Consider the following 27149-nt stretch of genomic DNA (forward strand, 5'->3'; position numbering starts at 1 on the left):
CTGAGCAAGCTATACAGTAAGCGTCTTGAAGTGGTCATCTCCATCAAATGCTTTTGTATGAAGCAGTAAATAAATTTCATTAAGCATGTTCTAGACTTTTTCCCTGTGTCATTTCTCACGACTTAATTTCTGGACATCTATGGTATGATTTCTTTGTCTGTTTGACTTGTATAGGTTGTTGGTAACATTTGGTAAGAAATTCATATTAAAACCCCCTTAGAAATATATTTATTTAGAAAATTTGTGATGTGTTCAATACTTATTTCATCCAATACTTATTTCACTGCTGGTTATTGACGGTCTAAGCTGTGGGACTTTCCTGTGGTGAACCTATGGTCGGTGACCCTTCTTATAAAAGTTATTGTGTAGAATGTGTATTCCATTGTTAAGGCCCCCATACACATTAGATGGCTGTCGGACAAATAGTGTTTTGGCCGATCATTCGTCAACTTTGTAGCCTCTCCCATATACAGCAGCTCTTGTTCGGCCAAATGCTCCTGTGTTCTTTATGAGGAAGCTGTCGAAGAACAAAGGAGAATAAAGCGATCGATAGTCTGAAATCGGACATGCGCGATAGTCATCTCACCTGACGATCAGTTGGCAGGTGTGTCGTCTGAACCCGTTGACATCGGCTGACAATAGCCTAATGTGTATGGGGGGCTCTAGTTATATCTGTGATTGCTTAGTTACATGGCTTGGCTGTCTGGGATGACAATGTGACGCAACATTCCAAACCATCTGAACCTGTAGATTTAACTAGTACGTTTTATCTACCCAGTAAAATTAGGATAGATGACAATCGTGATCAAATAAGGTTGTTACTCGTCTTTTTTCCTATCAGTTATTTGTTTCTAAAAAAAAAAATAAAAATGAATTGCTTTAAAATTAAACGTACTATATTAACTGGAAAAGTGAGCAAAATTCGTGTGTGTGATCAGTGAACAGATCAGTGATGGCGCTCAGACAGAAATAGCAAAAAACCCAAAATATTTTAATCAAATGAAAACATTCAGATTCAAAGCAAAGTACAAAAATGACACACAATTATTGTAAATCTCCTATACAGAAAACAGAGGGAGGTATCACCGGCGATCCAAACCATCCGCTCAGTCCAGGCAGGGCTCCGAAGTGACATCTGAAGACGGATGGAGAAAACTGCAACCTTACATCTCAACAAAAATACACAGACATAAATGTGAAAAAACAAAATTAGAAGATTTGACCATAAGTCACCAAGAAATAATCCTAAATGGGATATACCAACAATCAGTTTAAACCAAAATATCCCAAACCACTATAACCTATTTTAAAAAAGTTTCTTTATTGATGGCAATTTAAAAACATAGCACAGACAATGTTAAAACAAAAGTAAACCGTTGAAGGCTGAGGGAGCAGACACCACACCATAAATAACATCCATTATATCATAGGGACTAATTACACATATAGGGTCATAAATTAAAACCCAAAAGACCCAAAATTGTTCACAGATCACCAACCTTATTACTAAGGACACAATGCAGTAGGAGGTAACCAAAAAAATGGTAAATTTAACCCATATGCAGAATTACCCACTGCAATGCTTAGTTCAAATGTCCCATATCAGACCTGCTGCCATAATCAAGTGTAGCACTGCTCCCCCGCCAGCCACTCCAACGCGCGTTTCACACCGCTTCCTCAGGGAAGGTAGCCTATAAAATAGGGTATAGTGGTTTGGGATATTTTGGTTTAAATAAATAAATGTGGAAAAGTCCAGAACCGTCACATTACATGGTTATCTCCAGAGAGTCGAGAAGAGACCTATTTGGACATTTCCTGGCGATTCCCAATGGTTTTGGTCAATCTGCTTAAAGGAAATTTTAAGCCAAACCTCACAAAGTACCGTATTTTTCGGTTTAAAAGACGCAACGGATTATAAGACGCACCCCAAATTTAAAGAGGAAAAACACGGGGTCCGTCTTACAATCCGGTGGTCTCTTACTAGGGGGATGGCAGCAATAGCGGAGCGGGGTCACAGGAGGCAGGGGCGGTGGTGGAGCAGGTTGATGCTGTGGGCGGCGAGTGTCCCAGATGCTGTGAGGTAGGCAACTTCTAGAAACTATCGGCAGTGCAAGCTTCAAAGAAATGGCGCTTGGAGTCAGTGCATGCGCAGATTGAGATATCGGCTCAGTTACAAGCCAACATCTCATCTGTGCACGCGCCACTTCCAGGTGCCATTTTCCTTAAGTCTACTGCTGGGATATCAATGGGCCAGAGGCGACGCATGTGCAGATGAGATCTTGAGCTGAAAGCTCCATCTGCGCACGCACCGCCTCTAGGTGCCGTTATTTGAACTCCGCACCGCTGACACTTTCTGGATACCACTACCTCTCAGGCCCCAGCACAGCACCTGCCACCTGCGACCCCTCTCCACCACCTCCCGGTAAGGTGCATTCGGATTATGAGACGCACCCCTCGTTTTCCTACCAATTTTTTGGGAGGAAAAGTGCGTCTTATAATCCAAGAAATACGGTAGTTTTAGCATGGAATCTGATGGCTATCACTGGCCAACGACATGCAAGTCTCCGTGTTGGGAGGATCTCCACCGATCTACAGAATAAGGATTCTGTCAGTAAGGCCTCATGCGCATGGCGCAGCCTGCACGGCAGTGTATGGAGCCTTTACAGGAATATCTCTATATATTGCATCAAATGTAGCCATAATATGAAATCTGAGAATCTAATATTTAAAGTATGGCTTTGCAATACTTGTAAAAAAATTAAAATAACCCTAACTCCTTCATGGTACTCCCTGACTAGAGCACCGCTGCGGGCAGACACTCATTGACGCTCAGCCTTATACCAGTATAGTAGTGACCCCCCTCTGTCATTTAACAAAAATATTGCAAACTCCTTTTTTGCTCCAAGATTAACAAGCTAAGTGAAGAAGATATACCCTGGACAATCCCTTTAAATGTTATCTTCTAATAGCACTGAGCCTTTCCCCATAGGCTGCTTCACTGGCCAGATCCCTAATCCTAGCCATAGATATAAAGCTACACAATTAAAGTGCCCAATCGCAGCAGAGAGCGGTGTCCTTGGCTAATCCATTACTCCTCACGTAGCCTAGCCATTTGTTACATACTTCTGGCACCATTTACTATCTGTGTATAATGCAGTTTACATAAACTAAACGAAAAGGACTTTTCACATGGGCAATAAAAGAATGAGCGTTTAATAAGAACCCTCACTCCCAATCACTGACCGATGTAAACATGATACCGATCAATAAATTGCCCGTTCTCCAGTGTCCTGGAGATGGAGCGCAGCACTTGCAAGCTCCTTGCTATACACTTTGTAAGCGCTGCTCTAAAGCTGACTGGATCGTTGGCTCCAGCAGCGTCAGTAACTCTGCATATGGTTCAGAGGCAAATCTGAATTTGCTTGCAGCACTGAAAAGTGCACAATTTGGGCCAGCAGCTCAGTCATGATACCGACATGAGCGGTCAGTCATCAGGAGCGCACAGCCCCCCATACCTGGCAAGCAGAAAGCGGAGGCAGGCGAGCAGTGCGCTCCTGAAAATTGATCCTTTAATGCCAATACCTGAAGCATACTGGACAGAATCATTCATCTTTCTGTTGTCTACAGTTTCAGCAATACTGATACACTATTACCTTATACAAAACAGAATACAAGAAGATAACAAAGAATTTTAGTGCAAACAATGTCCTAGAAAACTGATACACTTCCATTTTTTTCCCCAAATTAAGTAGCTCTTAGCCCCTTTTTCCTCTTCCCTGATAATAGTAGCGGTCAAGCATGTGTCCTGCAGCCTCTTGTCAATAGAGCGTAGAAAAACTGCTGGGAACCTCACTGACCATCGGCCCAGAACACACGGAATGGAGCGGAGGACGTACGCTCAACCACAGAGTCCGTGCAGTGAGGAGGGACAGAGAAGTTTGGATACAGCCCCCTCGTTTACACATTTATTATAAGATTTCTAATGGACCACTGACTCATGACTCCCTCGAAGGAAACTCATAAAATGGGAAAGCTCCAAACATATGTAAAATGCCTTTTCAGATGTTGTGACGCATAGGGGGTTGTCCATCTTTGGGGGACAATTTGTTTTCCTACTTAAATGTATTTGTGGCTAAAATATAATTTTTGCAATGGGTTTCAGTAAAAGTGTTGCACCGTTTGCTTTCTATAACCTCTGTGTTGCACGGCTGCTGATAGAGTTAACAGAGAATCCATCAGTGAGCCCACTGTGACGATCTGATAGAGTTCTCGTTATTATTATGAGATTCTCTCATTTCTGACCACAACCAACATCAAAGGTGAATGTGCAGGGGCACAAAAAGCCTGAAATAGACAAAATTTGTAATAAAGTCAAACTGCAAAGATGTGAACCCCAGATACAAGTAAAAGATAAAAGGTGGACCTTTATAAAGTTACCCTATATCCTGGGTATTCTAAAGGCTTTACCTAGCTACAAATGCAATTATGAAGGGGTAGTCTGGGGTCAAAAAAGGGTCCTGCGTATTTCAAGTGAATGGGATAGAGCTGTAAAACCAGTGAGAGCCCAAAAGGGGGCGATGTGATTGTGAAATGAACATCTTCTAATCCTGGACCGCTGCAAGTCAGAGATCTGGCTTCTCCCTGAAGATTATATATATCTATATATATATAAATGATACCTTTGGTACCATCATGACCTGATACTTGGTTGCGCGCCCCTTCATGTCTTTGCGGTTGCTTTTGGATTATGGAGAAATCAGGAAATTACATATTACGTCATGGGATTTCCCGAGTGCAAACGGAGACGTCAGCCACCATCCCTCGGTGACCCAAATGATCAGCAGTTAAAGGGAATCTCCAACAAAATCCTTCGGACTTACACTATGAGGTCATCAATTAAAGTGGAGAACAAGCAGGCACAGTCCCCGCAACGCAGCATGATGGCTTCTTTGGTGGCTTGGAGTTAACTTGGTCCAAGGTGACTAAAGACACATCTTCCTGAAATGTCTCGCGTCCACAGCTCTCTGCAAATCTATACGTCTCCATGGTAACAGACTACAAACAAACTTTGTGTAGTCTGACCCTGAAGTCATTTTCTTTTCCTGTGAATTCACCACTGACATAGGACAAATGAGACTCATGGGACAGATGGATGGTGATATGACTGCAGGATCAGACTACTCTGTGGTCTGTTACCACGGTGATGCATTGATCTGCGCAGGAGCTGTAAACACAACATTTTATTTTTAATGAAGACTATTAATGTTTTACATGCAGTGGAGCAAGAAAACATGTGGTTATGGAGGTGGACACAGCCATTGTAATCCATAGTTAATCCCACTCAATAAGCTGCGATAATGTCTGACCACGCCTGAACCTGTGAGATGCTTTCATTTTCCTGCACATATAGATAAAGGAAATCATAGGAACAGATTATACGGGGTTTAGTGGTTTAATCACATTGCAGGTTTTGGGTGGGGGAGGAGCTGAAACTCTCAATCTCCAGCTATTTGTGGTTGGTTTGTTTTTTTTTTCTTTCCATTTTTGTAGCATCCTTCAATTAAGGGTAAAAAAGAAGCTAAACCATTCAGTCCCAGCCCAGAATATAAATACCCCAATACCACAAACCATTCAGCAGTTCTGCAGACATTCTGTAAAATCAATGAAAGAAAAATTCCCAATAATCTCTCAATATGTGTTTAAAAAAAAAATAGAAAAAATATCTTGAGTCCAATTTTCTGAAGAAGTCTCTGAATCATAAATCATCATGAGGCATGTGATCTGTGGAAGAAAAAAAACCATGAATATAGAGGCCGGCTGCAGAATATTTATTTACTGCACCCCAGGCAGACATTCCCCACCCCCAAGGCAGACATGCCCCCCCCAGGCAGACATTCCCCCCTACCCCAGGTAGACATTTCCCCCTCCCACAGGCAGACATTCCCCCCTCCCTCAGGCAGACATTCCCCCCTCCCTCCACCAGGCAGATATTCCCCCCTCCCCCAGGTAGACATTCCCCCTTCCCCCAGGCACACATTCCCCACCTCCCCCAGGCAGACATTCCCCCCTCCCACAGGCAGACATTCCCCCAGGCAGACATTCCCACCCCCCTGTCAGACAGCAACCCAACCCCCCCCCCCCCCCCCAGTCAGACATCTCTCCCAGGCAGCAGGTTTATGTGCTATAGCTGGCCGGCAGACAGGAGGACATTGCGATGCTGCAGGGATCGGTGACTATACCGTGCTTATTCACTGCCCCCCGTGCTGATGATGATGCGCGGGGGGCAGTGAATACAGCCGCACATGATCACTCCAGGCTGTAGTTACCAGGGGTGATCACACAGGCCGGCTGCTAATTATGCACCCATCCACCGCCTATCTCCTACCCACCTGTCAGCGCCGGCTTCAGGGCGGAGAGATGATGGGCGGGAGGATGTGTGCATATGAAATGAGCGGGCCCACATGGTCACAGCAGGCGCTGCTACAGCCTGCTCGTGCCGCCGATGACCCGCTCCACCGCAGCACCCTCAATCCCCGCAGCCATGCCCTACATTCAGACTATGAGACGCACCCCCCACTTTCCCCCAACATTTGGGGGGGGGGGGGGGGGGAGTGCGTCTTATAGTCTGAAAAATACAGTATATATACACAGTAATGTATTTTTGAGGGCTATGTAGTTTAAGGGTTTGTGCACATGAGTTCTTGACAGGCACTATTTTAATGCGTTTTTTTTTCCCCATTCATTTGAATGGGGGAAAAAATGTTTAAATAATTGACATGATGCGGAACTGGAAAAAAAAAAACTCTTTGAAGGTTCAGATCTGCAAGGAAATAATAAGCAGTGTGCATAAGGTTTCAGAAATCTCATTAACTTTGCCGGTGCTTTAAAATGGTGCATTTTTTTCTGTGGCAAAAATGCAGAGTGTTAATAAGACCTGAGGATTTTAGTAATTTACCTTGTGTAGTTTGGGGTCTAATCACATCAGGTTGATCCACCAGACTTCCAGAAGTCTCCTGAAAGCGACCGTACAACTTCTTGAGTTCTTGGTCATAGTCTTGCCACTCTGGCACAATCCGGACCGCGGCTTCTAGCTTTGGCTCCTTTGTCATTGGGTTGTTGCACTGTACATAGAAAGCACAATGGTGAAGATGGAGAAGTGATCACTTTGGGGCTGGGATGGCAGACAGCTACAATGCCTCAGGCGCCATGTCTGCCGACATCAAACATTAATCATCTCCCTTCTTTACCTGCATCAATATCCACTCACCAAATCTATAGTTTTGGCTTTTTTCTTGGAGGTATCATCACACCACGTCTCACACCACAGCCACTCCTGGGGCAGTGATTTGATAGGCACTTGGTGAATCATATTATTTGGCAAATCCTGAAGAAAAAAAAAAAAAAAGAGGAAAGAAAAATAATTACATACAAAAAAGTGACCATTGTACAACTGATGGGTGATTAAAGAGATTTTTTTTTTCTTCAGTGCTGGATTGGCGCTTTAAATGTAAGCCCCCTGTCCCAAGTCATGTACATGCCTCCAGCGCCTTCAATTTTCTCGGCATTGCTCCACTCCCGCGGCGCCATCTTGTGCCCGGAATTTCCAGCCAGTCAGAAGTCACGTCACAAGCTCCTAATGCAACTCTATGAATCCAGAATGAGGCTCCCATAGAAATTTACTGAGTTGTGACCTCAAGCGCTCCATGAAATACTGGAGCTTCCGGAAGGTCACAAATTGCAGGAGATCCACTGGAGCATCGGTGAGACGACGAAGCTGCCGGAAGGTGAGAATAAGACAGAAGTCAACCATCCGTACTGACGCCATGGAAGACACTGTCTTATACTATTTTTATACACACATCAGATCGCACACACAGTCACACAAGATCCGGTGATACTTATTGCTTCTGGCCAGCAGGGGAACCTGGGATGCAGTGCAGTGGCGCGCGAGGACCTGTGGTGGAACACATCAAGGGGCCTGCGGTTAAACACATTTTGAGGACCTGCAGTGGAACGCATGGATGCGTTCCACCGTAGGTCTGTCATGTGTTCTACCACAGGTCTTTGCACTCCACTGCACTGCGTCCCAGATTCCTCTGCCGGCCAGAAGCAATAAGTATCACCGGATGTTGTGTGATTATGTGTGCGATCTGATGTTGTGTGTGTGGTGTGCGTTACACCTCAGGTCCTTGATGCATTCCACTGCAGGTGTTTCCGTTTGGCGTCTGGTGAGTATGATTGCGGGGTCTTCTGTCTTCACTCTTTTGGGGGTGTCTGCTGTCTATAATGAAGTGTCCTGCATTATTCTTTAACTTTTTTAGCTGCATGGACACTTCATTGTTGAACCTCGGTAGGGCTTATATTTAAGGCTAGTTTCACACTTGCGTTGGGTTGAATCCGCTGGGTCCGTTGCTGCGTCGTTTTGACGCATCCTTTATTTTTGTTTTGTTAACGGATGCAAAGGGTCCGTTATTTCACAGGAATCCATTAGCTGATTCCTGTGAAATAACGGACCCTTTGCCTCCGTTTGGCGTCCGTCTAACGGAATGCGTCAGCTCCGTTTTTTGTTTGTTTTTTTTTTTTTCATTTTTTTTCATTCTGGGCATGCTCAGTAGAAATTAGCGGAATCCAGCGGCGGATTCCGTTGTAAAGCACTTTGCAACGGAATCCGCCACCATAGGGATCCATTATAACTATTGACGGATGTAACGGAATCCGCCGCTCGGCGTCATTTTAACGCAAGCAATTAATGTTACATGCTGCGTTCCTTCCGCTCGGCGGAAGCAACGCAGCGTCGGCCAGTGGAAGCAACGCAGGTACTTTTGGCACAATCCGTCATCCATACAAGTCTATGGGAAACAGCGGAATCCGTTAATGGATTCCGCTGTTTTCCAAAACGGCGGATTGCAACTGAAGGAAAACAACGCATGTGTGAAAGTACCCTAAGCCATATGCCGAGAAGGCTGAAAATTCCTGCTAGAGCTTAGATTCAGGGAGACAAGGTAGTTTGCTACAATGGATCAGTGTAAACAAAAAAACTTCACTCATGGCAAGCAGAAGTACTGAAGAGGACAGAAAATTGAAATAGGAAAAGGCATTTCCACGATTCAGAACACATAGCATACTGACACATCCCATATCTACTTCTGAATGGCTGAGCGGCCTTGCTAGGAGTCGGACATGCGTATTATATGCACTTATTACCATATATTTAAAAAGACGTTATAATGAAGGCGTAATTTACAGCGGCCTGTCCTGATCCTACTACTGCACAAACCTGGTCAAGATTGGAGAGACTGTTGGGATCTTGGCTCAGCCCCTGGTACTGCCCTCTCAACCGATCTCCTGCCGCTATTTTTCTGAATTTCTTCAAATCCACAACATACAAAGCACTAAATAAAATAAAAAAAATAAAGAAACTTTCCCATTTGTAAGTTCAGTATCAGTCATACAAATAAGTCCTAAATCCTGTTACCTGATATGGTATTTTCGTCCGGCCAAGTGACTGGCCCAGTAACCCGACCTCCAGAAGCGGTAGCCATCCATCTCTTTTCGGCTATCACAGAATGGAGTGTAGCCATACGGGGCCCCGTCCAGGTTGAAGTCTCTTAGTTCTTTCAGATCAGTGCGAACAATCTACAAGAAAGATAAATCCCAGCGTCTATAATTTAATGCTAAACAGTACTTTCAAGTGACTGTTCAGAATCAGCTGTGGTGTGTGTACATGAGGGATAACTATTTTCAGCCATTATATGTAACCTCTCTGCTGGCTCTGTCTCTAGTGTTCACTTGTCTCTGAGCTAGTGGGTGCTGAGTAGCTGTAATGTCTCCTATACACAGCACACACAGACTTGGGGACTCCCTGCTCTCCTGTGTCTATGTCACACATGGTCAGAAGCAGCAATATTAAGTAGTGCAGTTGCGAACCTAGATGGGTGAGATGAAAACCTTACTAGAAAGCAGAAGCGCTGTCCTTGTGTCTTTCTGTCTCGCCCTCCACTAATTGCCAGATGTAACCTGATACCTCAGTGGGCGGCATCCTGTCTTGTTTTGAAGATGATGTGGTTGAGCTGGATTTTTTTTTTTTTAGCATGAATGATAAATTTATGAGGCAGGAGGGTAAAGATGTGGCTCATAAATGGAGAAAGTAATATTTTAGAAGAAATTTGATCCTAAGTTTCTTATATATGCCTGGGCTATCAAATGTTTGCAAAACTGAAATGACGATGACCATCTGGATTTGGTTTGCAAATTAAGCCCTTGGCTGGGTTATATGAAATAAGGGGCCTCCTGCCCTCAACTGTTGGAATGAAAAAGACCCCCAGTTGTAATCCTTTGGCGTTTAGTTTGGAGATTTTGGCCCTTTTCTCTAGCAATCGATGGGGTCTCAGCCCATGTTTCCTAACCAACGAAATCTATGATGTCAGAAGGTTGCGGAACCCAGAGAGTCACTTTGTCTTACCTGGTCAGCATCTACAAAGAGGATTTTATCCACCGCCAGTGGGAACAGTACATCCAGAAAGAGGATTTTGTACCCCCATATTATCCTCTGCTTTTCGGTCTGCTGGTGCAGCCAACGGGGCCACTTGTACTGCACCAATTCATACTGGAAGTTGTACTGCTTCGCCATGTAAGGGATGAAGTTCTGGAAGGGTTAAAGCACAGTGGATTAGTGGAAAATTGTTCCCAGAGAGCCCATTGCTAGAGCACAATACTTGCACCAGCGGGGACTGTGTACACAACCTGCGAGGAATAAGTACTGCCCCGATTAATGCAAACCTATAATCAGATACAGAGCAGAGCTGGCGGCTACAACCACGCTCATCAGAGATTTCTTTGCCTTATTTGTCCATTCAAAGTAATTTACCAGCGCTGGCGACATCAGCTAAAGCGGAAATGGATTGTAATGAAATAATAAAAATTGCTCTGCTTACATCAGAGGAATATTGCTGTAATATACGCACTAGAACTGCACTACAGATCCAGCAGATTTTGTTTTCCGAGCTTAGGCTGCTTTCACACTACGTCTTTTTAACATGCGTCCTGAACGTTTTTTAACGCAGAAACGGATCCAGTGCAAATGCGTTTTCATTTCAAAGCATTTGCAATGGACTCGCGTTAACATGCGTTCACCTGCGTTTGCGTGCGTTATAGTGAGGATCCAGCAACTTGCAGTTTTTTAACATCTTTCAAAAACGCTACTTGTAGCGTTTTTGAGCTGCGTCCAACTTCTGCAAATTGCTGGATCCTGACTAAACAGCACGCAAACGCATGTGAACGCTGGCATGCTGATAGGCAGGATCCTGCTTGCTCTACTGAGCATGCCCAGAACCAGCCTCGGGTGATCAGTTTCTCTCTCCTCCCTCTCTGTCTCTCTCCTCTCTGTCTCTCCCCCTCCCTCTCCTCCACCTGAGAGCTGCGGACACTCGTAACCAAGGTAAATATCGGGTAACCACTTCTCTTAGTTACCCGATGTTTACGTTGGTAACGTGTGCAGGGAACCCGGCTCCTAGCATCTGCAGACGCTTGTAACCAAAGTAAATATCGGGTATCCAAGCAAGTATACCCGATGTTTACCTTGGTTACGAGCCTCGCAGCTGTCAGACGCCGGCTCCCAGTCTGGCACGTTTAGTTCCCCTCACTCCCGATCACATGACTCCAATGCCCGCCCCTAAACATCCAGTGACAGGATCCTGCAAAGTAACACATGCGTTTGCATGCGTTTTTTGCTGTAAAAGCAGGATCCGCTTTTGCAGCAAAAAAACGTTCAGGACGCATGTTAAAAAGACGTAGTGTGAAAGCAGCCTTACAATGGCAGAAAGCTGCTGATCTTATTGTGTGGCTCCAGTAATGAATGATTGACACTAAATTTGACCGCCGCAGCCAATCGCTGGCTGCAATTGTGACTTATCTCAGTTATTAACACCTGCACGCACATGTCGTCAAGACTCCATCACTGCTGCCACAAAAAGAAAAGCAGAGATGGGATTGGAAAAGTTAACATTACTTATTTTATACCATTGTCAGCTGTTGGCAAAAACTTTTCATAGCATTGGAAAACCTCTTTAAAGGGTTGTTTCTTCAGAAGCGCACCGCTCCCCTGCCTCCCTCCTTGCTGAGATTGGTAGGCTCCGGAAGATGGACAGTTTAGCCTGGTGGCATGGTCACAGCGCTGACCCAAACTGTGCATTCTCACAAGCAGAGGCAGGATTGTCTCCGGAGCATCGGAGGAGCACAGGGACACTGGGGAAGCAGCACTTTAGCTTAGGACAGAAGCAGTGTGTATTAACCCCTTCAGCCGCAGGGCACTTTCCGTTTTTGTTTTTTGCTCCCCTTCTTACCAGAGAGCCGTAACTTTTTTATTTTTCCGTCAATCTTGCCATATGAGGGCTTGTTTTTTGCGGGACGAGTTGTACTTTTAAATTAAACCATAAGTTTTACCATATGGTGTACTGGAAAAAAGCAAAAAAATTCCAAGTGTGGAAAAACTGCAAAAAAAAAGTGTGATGGCACAATAGTTTTTGGGATGTATTATTCACCGTGTTCACTATATGGTAAAACTGATGTGTGGGTGTGATGCCTGAGGTCGGTGCAAGTTTGTAGACACCAAACATGTATAGGTTTACTTACAATCAAAAGCTTGTCCAATAAAAGTGGCGTACATTTTGCGCCATATTCCGAAACCCGTAGTGTTCTTATTTTTTGGGATCTATGGCTCAGTGACGGCTTATTTTTTGCATCTCAAGCTGACGTTTCTAATGGTACGATTTTTGCGCAGACGCTACGTTTTGATCGCCTGTTATAGCATTTTGCGTAAAACTTGTGGCGACCAAAAAACATAATTTTGGCGTTTGGAATTTTCTTGCCACTACACCATTTACTGATCAGATTAATTGATTTTATATTTTGATAGATCGGGCATTTCTGAACGTGGCGATACCAAATATGTGTATATTTATTTTTTTTAACCCTTTAATTTTCAATGGGGTGAAAGGGGGGTGATTTGAACTTTTCTTTTTCTTTTTTTTTAAACTTTTTTTTTTTATTTTACTAGTCCCCCTAGGGGGCTATAGCGATCAGCAATCCGATCGCTCTGCACTATCGGCTGAACACAGCTATACAGCTGTAAACAGCAGATACGGTCACTTCCTGCTTCACTGGTCTCCGGGCTGAGTGAAAACAAAAGTGACTCATCATAGCTGCAGGCGTCATCACATGACCCTGTGCTATCATGGCAACCACCGAAAGTCACGTGATCACTCACGTGACTTCCGGTGGGGGCGGCGGTAAGTAAAAATCATGACCGCGCGTATATACATCTCGCTGACAGACTTTGGCAGCGAGATGTAAGGGATTAATGTTACGGGTGGAATGCGATTCCACTCATAACATGCAGGCACACGTCAGCTGTTAAAACCAGCTGATATGTGCGCGGATCGCCGCATCCGCAGGGGGCGGGGACTAACGTAACACGCTCCATAATGGAAAGATCCGTCAAAGGTCGTGAAGGGGTTAACCAGCTAATGTAGAGCTTCTTTATAAAAAGGATGGAGGAGTTTAATATCAATTAATACATGATAAAGCAGAAGCTAAATCCTAAAAAAAAAAAAAAAAGTTCTGTCACTGTGGAAGTGAGATAAATGTTTTGGAATATGTATTAAGAAATGTATTGCTGAACATTTATCTAACATCAACAGTGGCAATGTTACATATTCAGGTGCAGAAGAACATTTCATTAATGTGCATAGAGGAGAAGTTTCCGCTTTTGTTTTCTTTCTATTGAACAGGAATCACGTCCTATAGCAGGTAGTAATTGGCAGATAAGCTGGCCCTTCGTGAGGGTTTTTGAATCTTGAAACTTGATTCCAAATTTTACCAAGGTATTGACTACCATCTTTTTCCCAAAATAAGGCACGGTTTTATACATTTATTGTGCCCCGAAAAAAACTCTAGGGCTTATTTTCAGGCAGGTCTTATTCTTGGGGAAACAAAGTTGGAGGTAAGTTGACCCCCCCTCTACCCCAAAAAAGGCCGCCCCCCCCCCTACCCAGGAGAATCATACTTACCAGACCCCAGGCGTCTGCGTGGCTCCCAGGTCCTTCTGTGATCTTCGGCAGGCGCTCCCAGCAGGTATGATCCACCTGGTCCTCCTCGGCTTCTGGCCGGCACACTCACATACATCCAGATTACACACACTCACTCACCACATCCGGCGATACGGATTGCTTCCGGCCAGGAGGGGAAGATGGGACACAATGCAGTGGAGCACGTGGCCCTGTGGTGGAACACATGGAGGACAGTGTGTTCCACTGCAGGTCCTCAATGTGTTTCATTGCGTCCCAGGATTCTCTGTCAGCAAGAAGCAATCGGTATCGCCCAATGTGGTGAGTGTGTGTGCAATCTGATGTGTGATTTGATATGTGTGGGTGTGCGATCTGGCTGTGTGCGTGTGATCTGATATGTGTGGGTGTGCATTCCACAGGTTTTCCCTTCCGTCGTCTGGACAGTATGCTTGTGGGGTCTTCTCTCTTCGGTCTTCACTCCTTTGGGGATGTCTGCTTTCTATAATGAAGTGTCCTGCAGTATTCTTTAACTTTATTGGCTGCAGGGATACCTCATTATTGAACCGCCCCTGGGGCTTATTTTCGGGATAGGGCTTATTTTTGGGGATGAATTATTTTTGAAAAAACACGGTATAAAAGGACATATATTATTTTTTATTATTCTTATTTTTTTAATTCTGGTGTTTTTCTAGCCTCATTCACAATTTTGTATCACACTATGTATTTGCGGTATTAGAGTAGCATGTGTCCACTTCTACAAAATGGTGCTCACCTCTACAAACAAAATGTGTCCACCTCTACAAAATGAAACAAACAAAGTAAATAAACAGTAAAAATGGATAGGACCTCAGTCAGTCAATGTATTTCTGTCAAAGTACTAGACATTATCTCAGACAGTCGATGTATTTCTGTCAAAGTAAATAAACAGTAAAAATGCATAGGACCTCAGTCAGTCAGAAAAAAGAGAATTTTGTTTACTTACCGTAAATTCTTTTTCTTAAAGTTCCGTATTGGGAGACCCAGACCATGGGTGTTTAGCTTCTGCCTCCGGAGGACACACAAAGTACTACACTTAAAAGTGTAGCACCTCCCTCTGAGCTTATACACCCCCTGGTGAGCCAGTCCCAGCCAGTTTAGTGCAAAAGCTGAAGGAGAATAGCCACCCACAAGTAGAACAGAGCAAGAGCCGGAACAACCGGAGACTCTGTCCACGACAACAGCCGGTGATAACACGCGGAACAAGAAATTGCCAACAGGCAACAGGGAGGGTGCTTGGTCTCCCAATACGGAACTATAAGAAAAAGAATTTATGGAAAGTAAACAAAATTCTCTTTTTCTTTATCGTTCCTTTGGGAGACCCAGACCTTGGGACGTTCCAAAGCAGTCCCTGGGTGGGAAATAAACAGAAAAACTAAGAAGTAGGCAGAACCTAACTTCACAAATGGGCGACAGCCGCCTGAAGGATGCGTCTGCCCAAGCTCGCATCTGCCGAAGCATGAGCATGCACTTGGTAGTGCTTCGAGAAGGTATGCAGGCTAGTCCAAGTGGCAGCCTGACAGACTTGTTGAGCCGTAGCCTGGTGCCTAAAAGCCCAAGAGGCACCAACAGCTCTGGTCGAGTGTGCCTTGATCCCCGGCGGGGGAGGCACCTGAGTACTCTGGTAGGCGTCCGAAATGGTCGATCTAATCCAACGGGCTAAGGTCGGCTTAGAAGCAGGGAGGCCCTCCTGAGCGCAGCGGTGCGAGACACATAGATTCGGAGAGCACGCACCAGATCTAGAGTATGCAGCGCTTTTTCAAAGCGATGAACAGGGGCCGGACAGAAGGAAGGTAAGGTAATGTCCTGGTTAAGGTGGAAGGGAGAGACCACCTTAGGAAGAAAGTCCAAAGTCGGACGGAGAACCACCTTGTCTTGATGAAAAACTAAAAAAGGTGACTCCGAGGAGAGCGCAGCGAAATCAGAGACTCTCCTGAGAGAAGTTATGGCAACCAGAAAGGCCACTTTCTGAGAAAGACGATACAAAGAAACCTCCCTAAGAGGCTCAAAAGGGGGTTTCTGCAATACCGTTAGGACCAAGTTAAGGTCCCAGGGATCCAAGGGCCGCTGATAAGGCGGAATGATGTGAGACGCGCCTTGCATGAAGGTGCGGACCTGAGCCAGCCGAGCGAGACGCCGCTGGAACAGAACTGACAGAGCCGAAACTTGACCCTTGAGAGAGTTGAGGGACAGTCCTAGCTGCAGACCGGACTGTAGAAAAGACAGAAGGGTCGGCAAGGAGAATGGCCAAGGAGGATGGCCGGTAGAGCGACACCAGGACAGGAAAATCTTCCAAGTCCTGTGATAGATCTTAGCGGAGGAAGACTTACGGACCCGAGTCATAGTAGAGATGACTTCAGGGGGAATACCAGAAGCCGTCAAAATCCAGGACTCAAGAGCCACGCTGTCAATTTGAGGGCCGCAGAATTCGGGCGGAAAAACGGACCTTGCGAGAGTAGGTCTGGACGGTCCGGGAGATGCCACGGCATCTCTACTGACAGTTGGAGCAGGTCCGGATACCAAGCTTGCCTGGGCCAGTCCGGTGCAATGAGGATGACTCGACGACCCTCCATTCTGATCTTGCGCAGGACTCTGGGCAAGAGAGCTAGAGGGGGAAACACGTAGGACATACGAAACTGGGACCAGTCCTGAACCAGAGCGTCCACGGCGAAGACCTCAGGATCGTGGGAGCGAGCCACGTAAACAGGAACTTTGTTGTTGTGACGGGATGCCATTAGGTCCACGTCCGGAGTGCCCCATTTGCGGCAGATCGACTGAAATGCTGCCGGGTGCAGGGACCACTCGCCACCGTCCACGCTTTGACGGCTGAGATAATCTGCCTCCCAGTTTTCCACGCCTGGGATGTGGACTGCGGATATGGTGGACTTGGAGTCCTCCGCCCATTGAAGGATGCGTTGTACCTCCATCATTGCCAGGCGGCTGCGTGTCCCGCCTTGGTGATTGATATAGGCAACCGCTGTCGCGTTGTCTGACTGGACTCGAATGTGCCTGCCCGCCAACAGGTGGTGAAAAGCTAGGAGAGCTAGAAGCACGGCTCTGGTTTCCAGCAAATTGATTGAAAGGGCTGACTCGGACGGAGTCCAAGTGCCCTGCGCTCTGTGGTGGAGACATACCGCTCCCCAGCCGGATAGACTGGCATCCGTGGTGAGAATCACCCAGGACGGGGCCAGGAAGGAGCGACCTTGGGACAGGGAGAGGAGCCGAAGCCACCACTGAAGAGAGCTCCTGGTCCGTGGCGACAGAGCCACTAACCTGTGTAAGGAGGAAGGCCGCTTGTCCCAACAGCGGAGAATGTCCAGCTGCAGGGGGCGCAGATGGAACTGGGCAAAGGGAACAGCCTCCATTTGACCCAGCACCTGCATCAGACGCCTGAGGGTATAACAGCGGGGCCTCAGCAGAGAGCGCACCGCTAGCTGGAGTGACTGCTGTTTGATTAAGGGCAACTTCACAAGTGCCGGCAAAGTCTCGAACTGCATCCCTAGGTACGTGAGACTCTGGGTCGGAGTCAGAGTGGATTTGGGAAGATTGACAAGCCACCCGAATTGGGCTAGAGTGGCGAGAGTGAGCGAGACACTCCGCTGACAGTCTGCGCTGGATGGAGCCTTGACTAGAAGGTGGTCCAGGTAAGGGAGCACTGCCAACCCCTGGAGGTGCAGAACCGCAATCACTGCTGCCATGACCTTGGTGAATACCCGAGGGGCCGTGGCTAACCCGAAGGGGAGAGCCACAAATTGGAAATGATCCTCTCCTATTGCAAAACGTAACCAACGCTGGTGTGAAACTGCAATTGGCACATGTAGATAGGCATCTCTGATGTCGATGGACGCCAGGAAATCCCCTTGGGTCATTGAGGCAATGACTGATCGCAGAGACTCCATGCGAAAATGCCGCACCCGAACATGCTTGTTGAGAAGCTTGAGATCCAGGATGGGCCGGAAGGTACCGTCCTTTTTGGGAACTAGGAAGAGGTTTGAGTAAAAACCTCTGAACCGTTCCCGAGCAGGAACTGGTACAATTACTCCGTTTGCCTGCAAGGATGCCACGGCCTGTGAGAAGGCGGCGGCCTTGGAGCAGGGTGGAGTTGAGAGAAAAAATCTGTTTGGCGGGCTGGAAGAGAATTCTATCCTGTAGCCGTGAGATATGATATCTCTCACCCATTGATCGGAGACTTGTTTTAACCAAGCGTCGCCAAAGTGGGAAAGCCTGCCACCGACTAAGGACGTTGCTGGAGCGGGCAGAGAGTCACGAGGAGGCTGCCTTAGTGGCAGAACCTCCTGCGGTCTTCTGCGGACGCGCTTTTGTGCGCCAGTTGGATTTCTGGTCCTTAGCTGACTTAGCGGACGAGGCGGAGGGCTTAGAGGACGACCAGTTGGAGGAACGAAAGGAACGAAACCTCGACTGATTCCTACCCTGGGCGGGTTTCCTGGTCTTGGTTTGTGGCATGGAAGTACTCTTCCCGCCAGTAGCTTCCTTAATAATTTCATCCAGCTGTTCACCGAACAGCCGGGAACCAGCAAAAGGGAGCCCAGCAAGGAACTTCTTTGAAGAAGCATCTGCCTTCCACTCTCGAAGCCACAAGATCCTGCGGATAACGAGGGAATTAGCCGAAGCCACCGCAGTGCGGTGAGAAGCCTCTAGCATGGCAGACATGGCATAAGATGAAAAAGCTGAAGCTTGAGAAGTTAAGGCAACCATCTCGGGCATAGATTCCTTGGTGAGGGAATGCATCTCCTCTAGAGAAGCAGAGATGGCTTTGAGAGCCCACACTGCTGCAAAAGTCGGGGAAAACGCGGCCCCCGCAGCTTCATACACAAATTTGGCCAGAAGGTCAATCTGACGGTCAGTGGAATCCTTACGTGAGGTGCTGTCAGCCACCGACACAACGGCCCGGGCTGAGAGCCTAGACACCAGGGAGTCTACCTTTGGGGAGTGAGACCACTCTTTGACCACCTCAGGTGGAAAGGGAAAACGGTCATCAGAACCACGCTTTGGAAAGCGTTTGTCAGGACAGGCCCTGGGTTTGGTCACAGCGGTCTGAAAACTGGAGTGGTTAAAGAAGACACTCTTTACTCTCTTAGGCGAGGTAAACTAGTGCTTTTCTGCCAGAGAGGGTTGCTCCTCTGATACTGGCGGATTGAGATCCAGTACAGAATTAATAGAAGCAATCAAGTCACTAAGATCTGAGTCACCCTCGGAAAGATCGATGGGGTACATGGAGTTAGCCTCCGAGCCCCCCGTAAGGGCATCCTCCTCATCTTGCGAGTCAGCTCTTGAATCAGAGCCGCGGGAGGAGGAGGGGGAGGAAACCCTGCGCCTTCTCTTAGGAGGACGGGGTCTGGGACCTGATGATGAATCCTCTGTGAGCTCCGATGGACGGAGGTCCCAGGATAGGGATCCTAAAGAACCCTTAGCAAGAGCATTAGAGGCACCCTGTGAGGAGGGCTGATGCATATTCATCAAAGTCCTGGACAAAAGTCCCATGGACTCAGCAAATGACTGGGATATAGACCTAGAGAAGGACTCTACCCAGGCCGGGGGTTCAGCCACAGGTGCAGAGGCAGCCGGAGAGACCACTGGGGGTGAGACTCCAGGCTGTGGCACCGCCAAGTTAGAGCAGACATCACAATGTGGATAGGTGCTCGGCTCAGGCAGCAGGAGCTTACATGCAGCGCATACAGTATAAAGCTTTGGAGCCTTGCTCCTCGTGTGAGACATGCTGCTGGGGGCTCTGCAAGAGAATGAACCCCAGGGAGAATATACAGAGGTCCACAATCAGAGACCGGCTGTGGCTTACCAGACCGCTGGAAGCGGTGTTGTGTGCCCTCCAGATCCCGAAGCCCGGACCCCCAATGCACAGCACCTCAGCAGGGATGCAGAGTGCAGAAAGGCCCAGCGCAGAGTAAACTCTGCCTAAGAAAATGGCCGCCGGAGAGAAGGGAGGGGGCGGGACTTGGGGGCGTTCCTGTAGGAGAGCGGGAACTGGAGGGCCATAGAGACCTGCAGGGGAGGAGACACGCCCCAGCAGTGGGGAGTGTCCCTCCCCTGTGCAGGACGGCCGCCGGGAGGAGCCGTGCCTGTCCCTCTGCATGAGTGACATGCGAGGGCTGGTAACAGAAACTAGGCCTCCGGCAAAGCCGGGGCCTAAATTTAAGCGGCAAGGCCGACGCGCAGGCACCATCGGCGCGGTTCTCGGGCGAAGGCTAGAGAACCCGCCGGAAATGCCAAAATAAATACATTCAGCATACTGTCCCCGTACAATAAAGAACAGGGACCCCCAACACATAAACGTCTCAGGTACTTAGCTGCTGAGACGCAGGGCCAGGTCCCTGGGGATGAGTGCTCCGGTCCAGCAGAATCCTCAAGGGACTGTGGATGGAGACCGGTCTCCTGCCAGGCATGGAGACCGTGCTGGCTCCCACTTCAAGCCAGAGCCCAGGAGGGATGGTGAAGGAGCACGGCATGTAAGGCTCCAGCCTTGGAAATCAACCTTACAACACCGCCGACACAGTGGGGTGAGAAGGGACATGCCGGGGGTCCAGACGTGGACCCGCACTTCTTCAATCTCTTCCAAAGAAAAAAATCATGAGAATGCATGTGTGGATGTATGCCTCCTGAACACAAAGCGATAAACTGGCTGGGACTGGCTCACCAGGGGGTGTATAAGCTCAGAGGGAGGAGCTACACTTTTAAGTGTAGTGCTTTGTGTGTCCTCCGGAGGCAGAAGCTAAACACCCAAGGTCTGGGTCTCCCAAAGGAACAATGAAGAAAAAGAGAATTTTGTTTACTTACCGTAAATTCTTTTTCTTATAGTTCCGACATGGGAGACCCAAACCATGGGTGTATAGCTTCTGCCTCCGGAGGACACACAAAGTACTACACTCAAACGTGTAGCTCCTCCCTCCGGGCTATATACACCCCCTGGATGACAATCTAACCAGTTCAGTGCAAAAGCTGAAGGAGGACATCCACCCATAAGTAGAGATAGAGTAAAACTCGGAAAGACCAGAACTCTGTCTACTAACAACAGCCGGTGAAACACACGGAACAAAAAACTGCCAACAGGCAACAGGGAGGGTGCTGGGTCTCCCATGTCGGAACTATAAGAAAAAGTAAGTAAACAAAATTCTCTTTTTCTTCATCGTTCCTTATGGGAGACCCAAACCATGGGACGTTCCAAAGCAGTCCATGGGTGGGAAATAAACCAAACTGAGAAGTAGGCAAAACCTAACTTCACAAATGGGCGACAGCCGCCTGAAGAATGCGTCTGCCCAAGCTCGCATCTGCCGAAGCATGAGCATGTACTTGGTAGTGCTTCGAAAAAGTGTGCAGACTGGACCACGTGGCAGCCTGACAAACCTGCTGAGCCGTAGTCTGGTGCCTGAAAGCCCAGGAGGCACCGACAGCTCTGGTCGAGTGCGCCTTAATCCCTGGCGGAGGAGGCACCTGAGAACACTGGTAGGCATCGGAGATAGCCGACCTGATCCAACGAGCTAGGGTCGGCTTAGAAGCCGAGAGACCCTTGCGCTGACCAGTGGTTAGCACAAAAAGTGAGGTGCACCGCCTAAAAACGGCGGTGCGTGACACATAGATTCGGAGCGCCCGCACCAAATCTAAGGAATGCAACGCCTTCTCAAAGCGATGCACAGGGGCCGGACAAAGAGAAGGCAATGAAATGTCCTGGTTAAGGTGGAAAGGAGACACCACCTTAGGGAGAAAGTCCGGAGTCGGACGAAGAACCACCTTGTCTTGGTGAAACACCAGAAAGGGGGATTCCGAAGAGAGCGCAGCCAAATCAGAAACTCTCCTGAGAGAAGTTATGGCTACTAGAAAAACAACTTTCTGTGAAAGTCTAAACAAAGGAACCTCCCTGAGAGGCTCAAAGGGGGGTTTCTGTAAGGCCGTGAGGACCAGATTAAGGTCCCAGGGATCCAAGGGCCGCCGGTAAGGAGGAATGATGTGAGATGCGCCCTGCATGAAGGTGCGCACCTGAGCCAGTCGGGCGATACGCCGCTGGAACAATACCGACAGAGCCGACACCTGTCCCTTGAGGGAATTGAGGGACAGTCCTAGCTGTAGACCGGACTGTAGAAAAGACAGGATGGTCGGCAAGGAGAACGGCCAAGGAGCATGGTCGGAAGAGCGACACCAGGACAGGAAAATCCTCCAAGTCCTGTGGTAAATCTTGGCCGAGGAAGACTTCCGAGCCTGAGTCATGGTGGAGATGACCTCAGAGGGAATGCCTGAAGCCGTCAGGATCCAGGACTCAAGAGCCACGCCGTCAATCTGAGAGCCGCAGAATTCTGGCGGAAGAACGGACCTTGAGAGAGAAGGTCTGGGCGGTCCGGGAGATGCCACGGCACCTCTACGGACAGACTGAGCAGGTCTGGGTACCAAGCTCGCCTGGGCCAGTCCGGAGCAATGATTATGACTCGACGGCCCTCCATTCTGATCTTGCGCAGAACCCTGGGCAAGAGCGCTAGAGGGGGAAACACATAGGCCAGACGGAACTGAGACCAATCTTGAACCAGTGCGTCTGCTGCGAAGGCTTGAGGATCGTGGGAGCGAGCCACGTAAACCGGAACCTTGTTGTTGTGCCGGGATGCCATTAGATCCACTTCCGGAGTGCCCCACTTGCGGCAGATTGATCTGAACACTGACGGATGCAGGGCCCACTCGCCGCTGTCCACGGTTTGACGGCTGAGATAATCGGCCTCCCAGTTTTCCACGCCTGGGATGTGGACTGCAGATATGGTGGACTTGGAGTCCTCCGTCCACTGGAGGATTCGTTGAACCTCCAACATCGCCAGACGGCTGTGAGTCCCGCCCTGGTGATTGATGTAGGCAACCGCTGTCGCGTTGTCCGACTGAACTCGAATGTGCCTGCCCGCCAACAGGTGGTGGAAGGCTAGGAGAGCTAGAAACACAGCTCTGATCTCCAGCACATTGATCGAGAGGGCTGATTCGGACTGAGTCCAAGTGCCCTGTGCTCGGTGGTGGAGAAATACTGCTCCCCAACCGGAGAGGCTGGCATCCGTGGTGAAAATCACCCAGGACGGAGTCAGGAAGGAGCGTCCCTGTGACAGAGAGAGGGGCCGAAGCCACCACTGAAGGGAGCTCCTGGTCTGTGACGACAGAGCTACCAGCCTGTGCAAGGAAGAGATCCGCTTGTCCCAACAGCGGAGAATGTCCAGCTGCAGGGGACGCAGATGGAACTGGGCAAAGGGAACCGCTTCCATTGACGCCACCATCTGACCCAGCACCTGCATGAGGTGTCTGATGGAATGACGGCGGTGCCTCAGCAGAGAGCGCACCGCCAGACGAAGGGACTGCTGTTTGACTAAGGGCAACTTGACAAGTGCCGGCAGAGTCTCGAATTGCATCCCTAGGTACATAAGCACCTGGGTCGGGGCCAGAGTGGACTTGGGCAGGTTGACAAGCCACCCGAACTGAACGAGCGTGGCGAGAGTGAGAGAGACACTCCGCTGGCAGTCTGCACTGGATGAGGCCTTGACTAGAAGGTCGTCCAGGTAAGGAATCACTGCCAACCCCTGGAGGACCGCAACCACTGCTGCCATGACCTTGGTGAATACTCGAGGGGCCGTGGCTAAGCCGAAGGGGAGAGCCACGAATTGGAAATGTTCCTCTCCGATTGCAAAGCGTAGCCAACGCTGGTGTGAAACCGCAATTGGCACATGCAGATAGGCATCTCTGATGTCGATGGATGCCAGAAAATCTCCTTGGGTCATTGAGGCAATGACCGATCTCAGAGATTCCATGCGAAAGTGCCGCACCTGAACATGCTTGTTGAGAAGCTTGAGATCCAGGATGGGCCGGAAGGAACCGTCCTTCTTGGGGACTAGAAAGAGGTTTGAGTAGAAACCGCTGAACCGTTCCCGGGCGGGAACCGGAACAATTACACCGTTGGCCTGCAGGGATGCCACGGCCTGAGAAAAGGCGGCGGCTTTGGAGCAGGGGGGGGGGGTGGACAGAAAAAATCTGTTTGGCGGGCTGGAAGAAAATTCTATCCTGTAGCCGTGGGAGATGATATCCCGCACCCACTGATCGGAGACGTGTTGAAACCACACGTCGCCAAAGTGGGAGAGCCTGCCACCGACCAAGGACGTTGCTGGCGCAGCCAGATAGTCAAGAGGAGGCTGCCTTAGTGGCAGCGGCTCCTCCGGTCTTTTGAGGACGCGGCTTTGCGCGCCAGTTGGATTTACGATCCTTGGCTGCGGTAGTGGACGAGGTCGAGGGCTTAGAGGATGACCAGTTAGAGGAACGAAAGGAACGAAACCTCGATTGGTTCCTGCCCTGGACAGGTTTCCTGGTTTTAGTTTGTGGCAAGGAAGTACTCTTCCCGCCAGTAGCTTCCTTAATTATGTCATCCAGCTGTTCCCCAAACAGCCGGGACCCAGCAAAGGGGAGACTCGCAAGGTACTTCTTAGAGGAAGCGTCTGCTTTCCACTCTCGAAGCCACAAGATCCTGCGGATCGCGAGGGAGTTAGCGGAGGCCACCGCCGTGCGGTGAGAAGCCTCCAGGATGGCAGACATGGCGTAGGATGCAAAAGCCGAAGCTTGAGAAGTTAAGGCATCCATCTCAGGAATAGAGTCCCTGGTGAGGGAATGGATCTCCGCCAGAGAGGCAGAGACTGCCTTAAGAGCCCACACTGCCGCAAAAGACGGGGAGAATGAGGCTCCTGCCGCCTCATATACAGACTTGGCCAGAAGGTCAACCTGGCGGTCAGTGGGATCCTTAAGAGAAGTGCCATCAGCCACAGCTACGACTGTGCGGGCTGAGATTCTGGACACCGGAGGGTCTACCTTTGGGGACTGGGCCCATTCCTTAACCACCTCTGGTGGAAAAGGAAAACGGTCATCCGAACTACGCTTCGGAAAACGTTTGTCAGGACAGGCCCTGGGCTTGGTAACAGTGGTCTGAAAGCTGGAGTGGTTAAAAAACATACTCCTAGCTCTCTTAGGTGAGGTAAACTGGTGTATCTCTATCAGAGAGGCTTGTTCCTCTGACTCTGGTGGGTTGAGGTTCAGTACGGAGTTAATGGACGCAATCAAGTCACTAACATCCGCATCACCCTCAGACAAGTCAATGGGGTACATAGAGGTAGCGTCTGAGCCCACAGTAAACGAATCCTCCTCGCCCTGCACCTCGGCACGGGAATCAGAGGCGTGGGAAGAGGAAGGAGAAGGGTCCCTGCGTCTCCGTTTAGGGGGACGGGGTCCTAGGACATGCTCTGAGAGCTCTGCAGAGCTCAGAGTAGCAGGGGCACCCTGAGAAGGGGGCTGATACATGGTCAGCAGTGTCCGGGACAGCTGCCCCATGGAGTCGGCAAAAGACTGGGAAATAGCTTGTGAAAAGGATGCTACCCAAGCCGGGGGTTCAGCCACCGGGGTCGGAGCAGCCGGAGGGACCCCTGAGGAGGCTCCAGGCTGAGACACAACCATATTAGCACAAGCATCACAATGTGGGTATGTGCTTGGCTCTGGCAGAATGAGCTTACATGCAGTGCATATAGCGTACATGTTTGCAGCCTTGCTTCGGGTGACAGACATGCTGCTGAGGTGGAAGCTCTGCAGCAAGAATACACTCCTGTAGAATGCCCTGAGAGTGTATAATAAAAAGCCCACAACCAGAGGTTGTGGCTTACCAGACCGCTCTCTGTGTGCCCTCCGGATTCCACAGCTCAAAGCCCCAGTGAAGCGTCAGCCTTCCTAAACAGCAGCAGCTGCAGCATCCAGCGCCGTCCAGTGTAAGAACGCTGAGAAAATGGCGCTGGAAGGAGGAGGGGGGGCGGGTATTAGCCCAAGAGCGGGAAAACGGAGGGCCAGGGAGAGATACAGGGGAGGGAACATCTCCCCAGAGAGGAGTGCCCTCCCCTCTGCAGGCCGGGCGGTGGGCGGCGCCACGCTATGCATCCTGTATGCATGACATGCAGAGAAGCCGAAACCGAAACTAGGCCCAAACTGAAGCCGGGGCCTAGATTTTAACATGCGGCCGACGAGCAGGCACCTTCGGCGCGGTTCTCAGGGGAAACCCCCAGAACCGGCCGGAATTTACAGTAAAGATAAAACACATACTGTCCCCCTAATAAAAGTACCCGGGACCCCTGAAAAAGTCTCAATACTTAGCTTTTGAGACGCAGGGCCAGTCCCTGAGGGGGGGTTGAACGCTCCTTCCAGCAGGAACCAGACAGGGCTGCGGATGGAGACCGGTCTCCTGCAAGCAGAGAGGACCGTGACGGCTCCCACTTCAAACCAGAGCCTCTCAGAGGATGTGAAGGAGCGCGGCATGTGAAGGCTCCAGCCTTGTAAGGTCAACCTTAACAGCACCGCCGACACAGTGGGGTGAGAAGGGACATGCCGGGAGTCCAGACTGGACCAGCTTTTCTTCCAAATCTTTAAAATCAAAATAAAAATGAAAAAAAAAATATCAGCGAATGCATGTGTGTGTGTGATCCTCCTGACACAAAGCATTGAACTGGTTAGATTGTCATCCAGGGGGTGTATATCGCCCGGAGGGAGGAGCTACACGTTTGAGTGTAGTACTTTGTGTGTCCTCCGGAGGCAGAAGCTATACACCCATGGTTTGGGTCTCCCATAAGGAACGATGAAGAAATAAATACATTCAGCATACTCTCCCCATACAATAAAGAACAGGGACCACCAACATATAAACGTCTCAGGTACTTAGCTGCTGAGACGCAGGGCCAGGTCCCTGGGGATGAGTGCTCCGGTCCAGCAGAATCCTCAAGGGGCTGTGGATGGAGACCGGTCTCCTGCCAGGCATGGAGACCATGCTGGCTCCCACTTCAAGCCAGAGCCCAGGAGGGATGGTGAAGGAGCACGGCATGTAAGGCTCCAGCCTTGGAAATCAACCTTACAACACCGCCGACACAGTGGGGTGAGAAGAGACATGCCGGGGGTCCAGACGTGGACCCGCACTTCTTCAATCTCTTCCAAAAAAGGAAAAAAAAATAAATCATGAGAATGCATGTGTGGATGTATGCCTCCTAA

General features: G+C 49.0%; 1 protein-coding gene across 4 annotated transcripts in view; it reads right to left on the reverse strand.

Annotated features, from left to right (window-relative positions):
- Nucleotides 1–970: 970 nt before the first annotated feature.
- UGGT1 (UDP-glucose glycoprotein glucosyltransferase 1) overlaps nt 971–27149 on the reverse strand; it is a 242824-nt gene continuing 216645 nt past the window's right edge. For all 4 annotated transcript variants that reach the window (XM_075341044.1, XM_075341046.1, XM_075341047.1 and 1 more), the window contains 6 exons: nt 10463–10645; nt 9476–9636; nt 9278–9392; nt 7268–7384; nt 6956–7121; nt 971–5781 (listed from right to left, as the gene is read on the reverse strand). In XM_075341044.1, coding sequence (XP_075197159.1) covers nt 5756–5781; nt 6956–7121; nt 7268–7384; nt 9278–9392; nt 9476–9636; nt 10463–10645 — 768 coding nt within the window. In that variant the 3' untranslated portion in view covers nt 971–5755. The remainder of the gene's footprint in view (nt 5782–6955; nt 7122–7267; nt 7385–9277; nt 9393–9475; nt 9637–10462; nt 10646–27149) is intronic.

Source organism: Anomaloglossus baeobatrachus, chromosome 3, assembly GCF_048569485.1.
Source record: "Anomaloglossus baeobatrachus isolate aAnoBae1 chromosome 3, aAnoBae1.hap1, whole genome shotgun sequence".
Lineage (NCBI taxonomy): Eukaryota > Metazoa > Chordata > Amphibia > Anura > Aromobatidae > Anomaloglossus > Anomaloglossus baeobatrachus.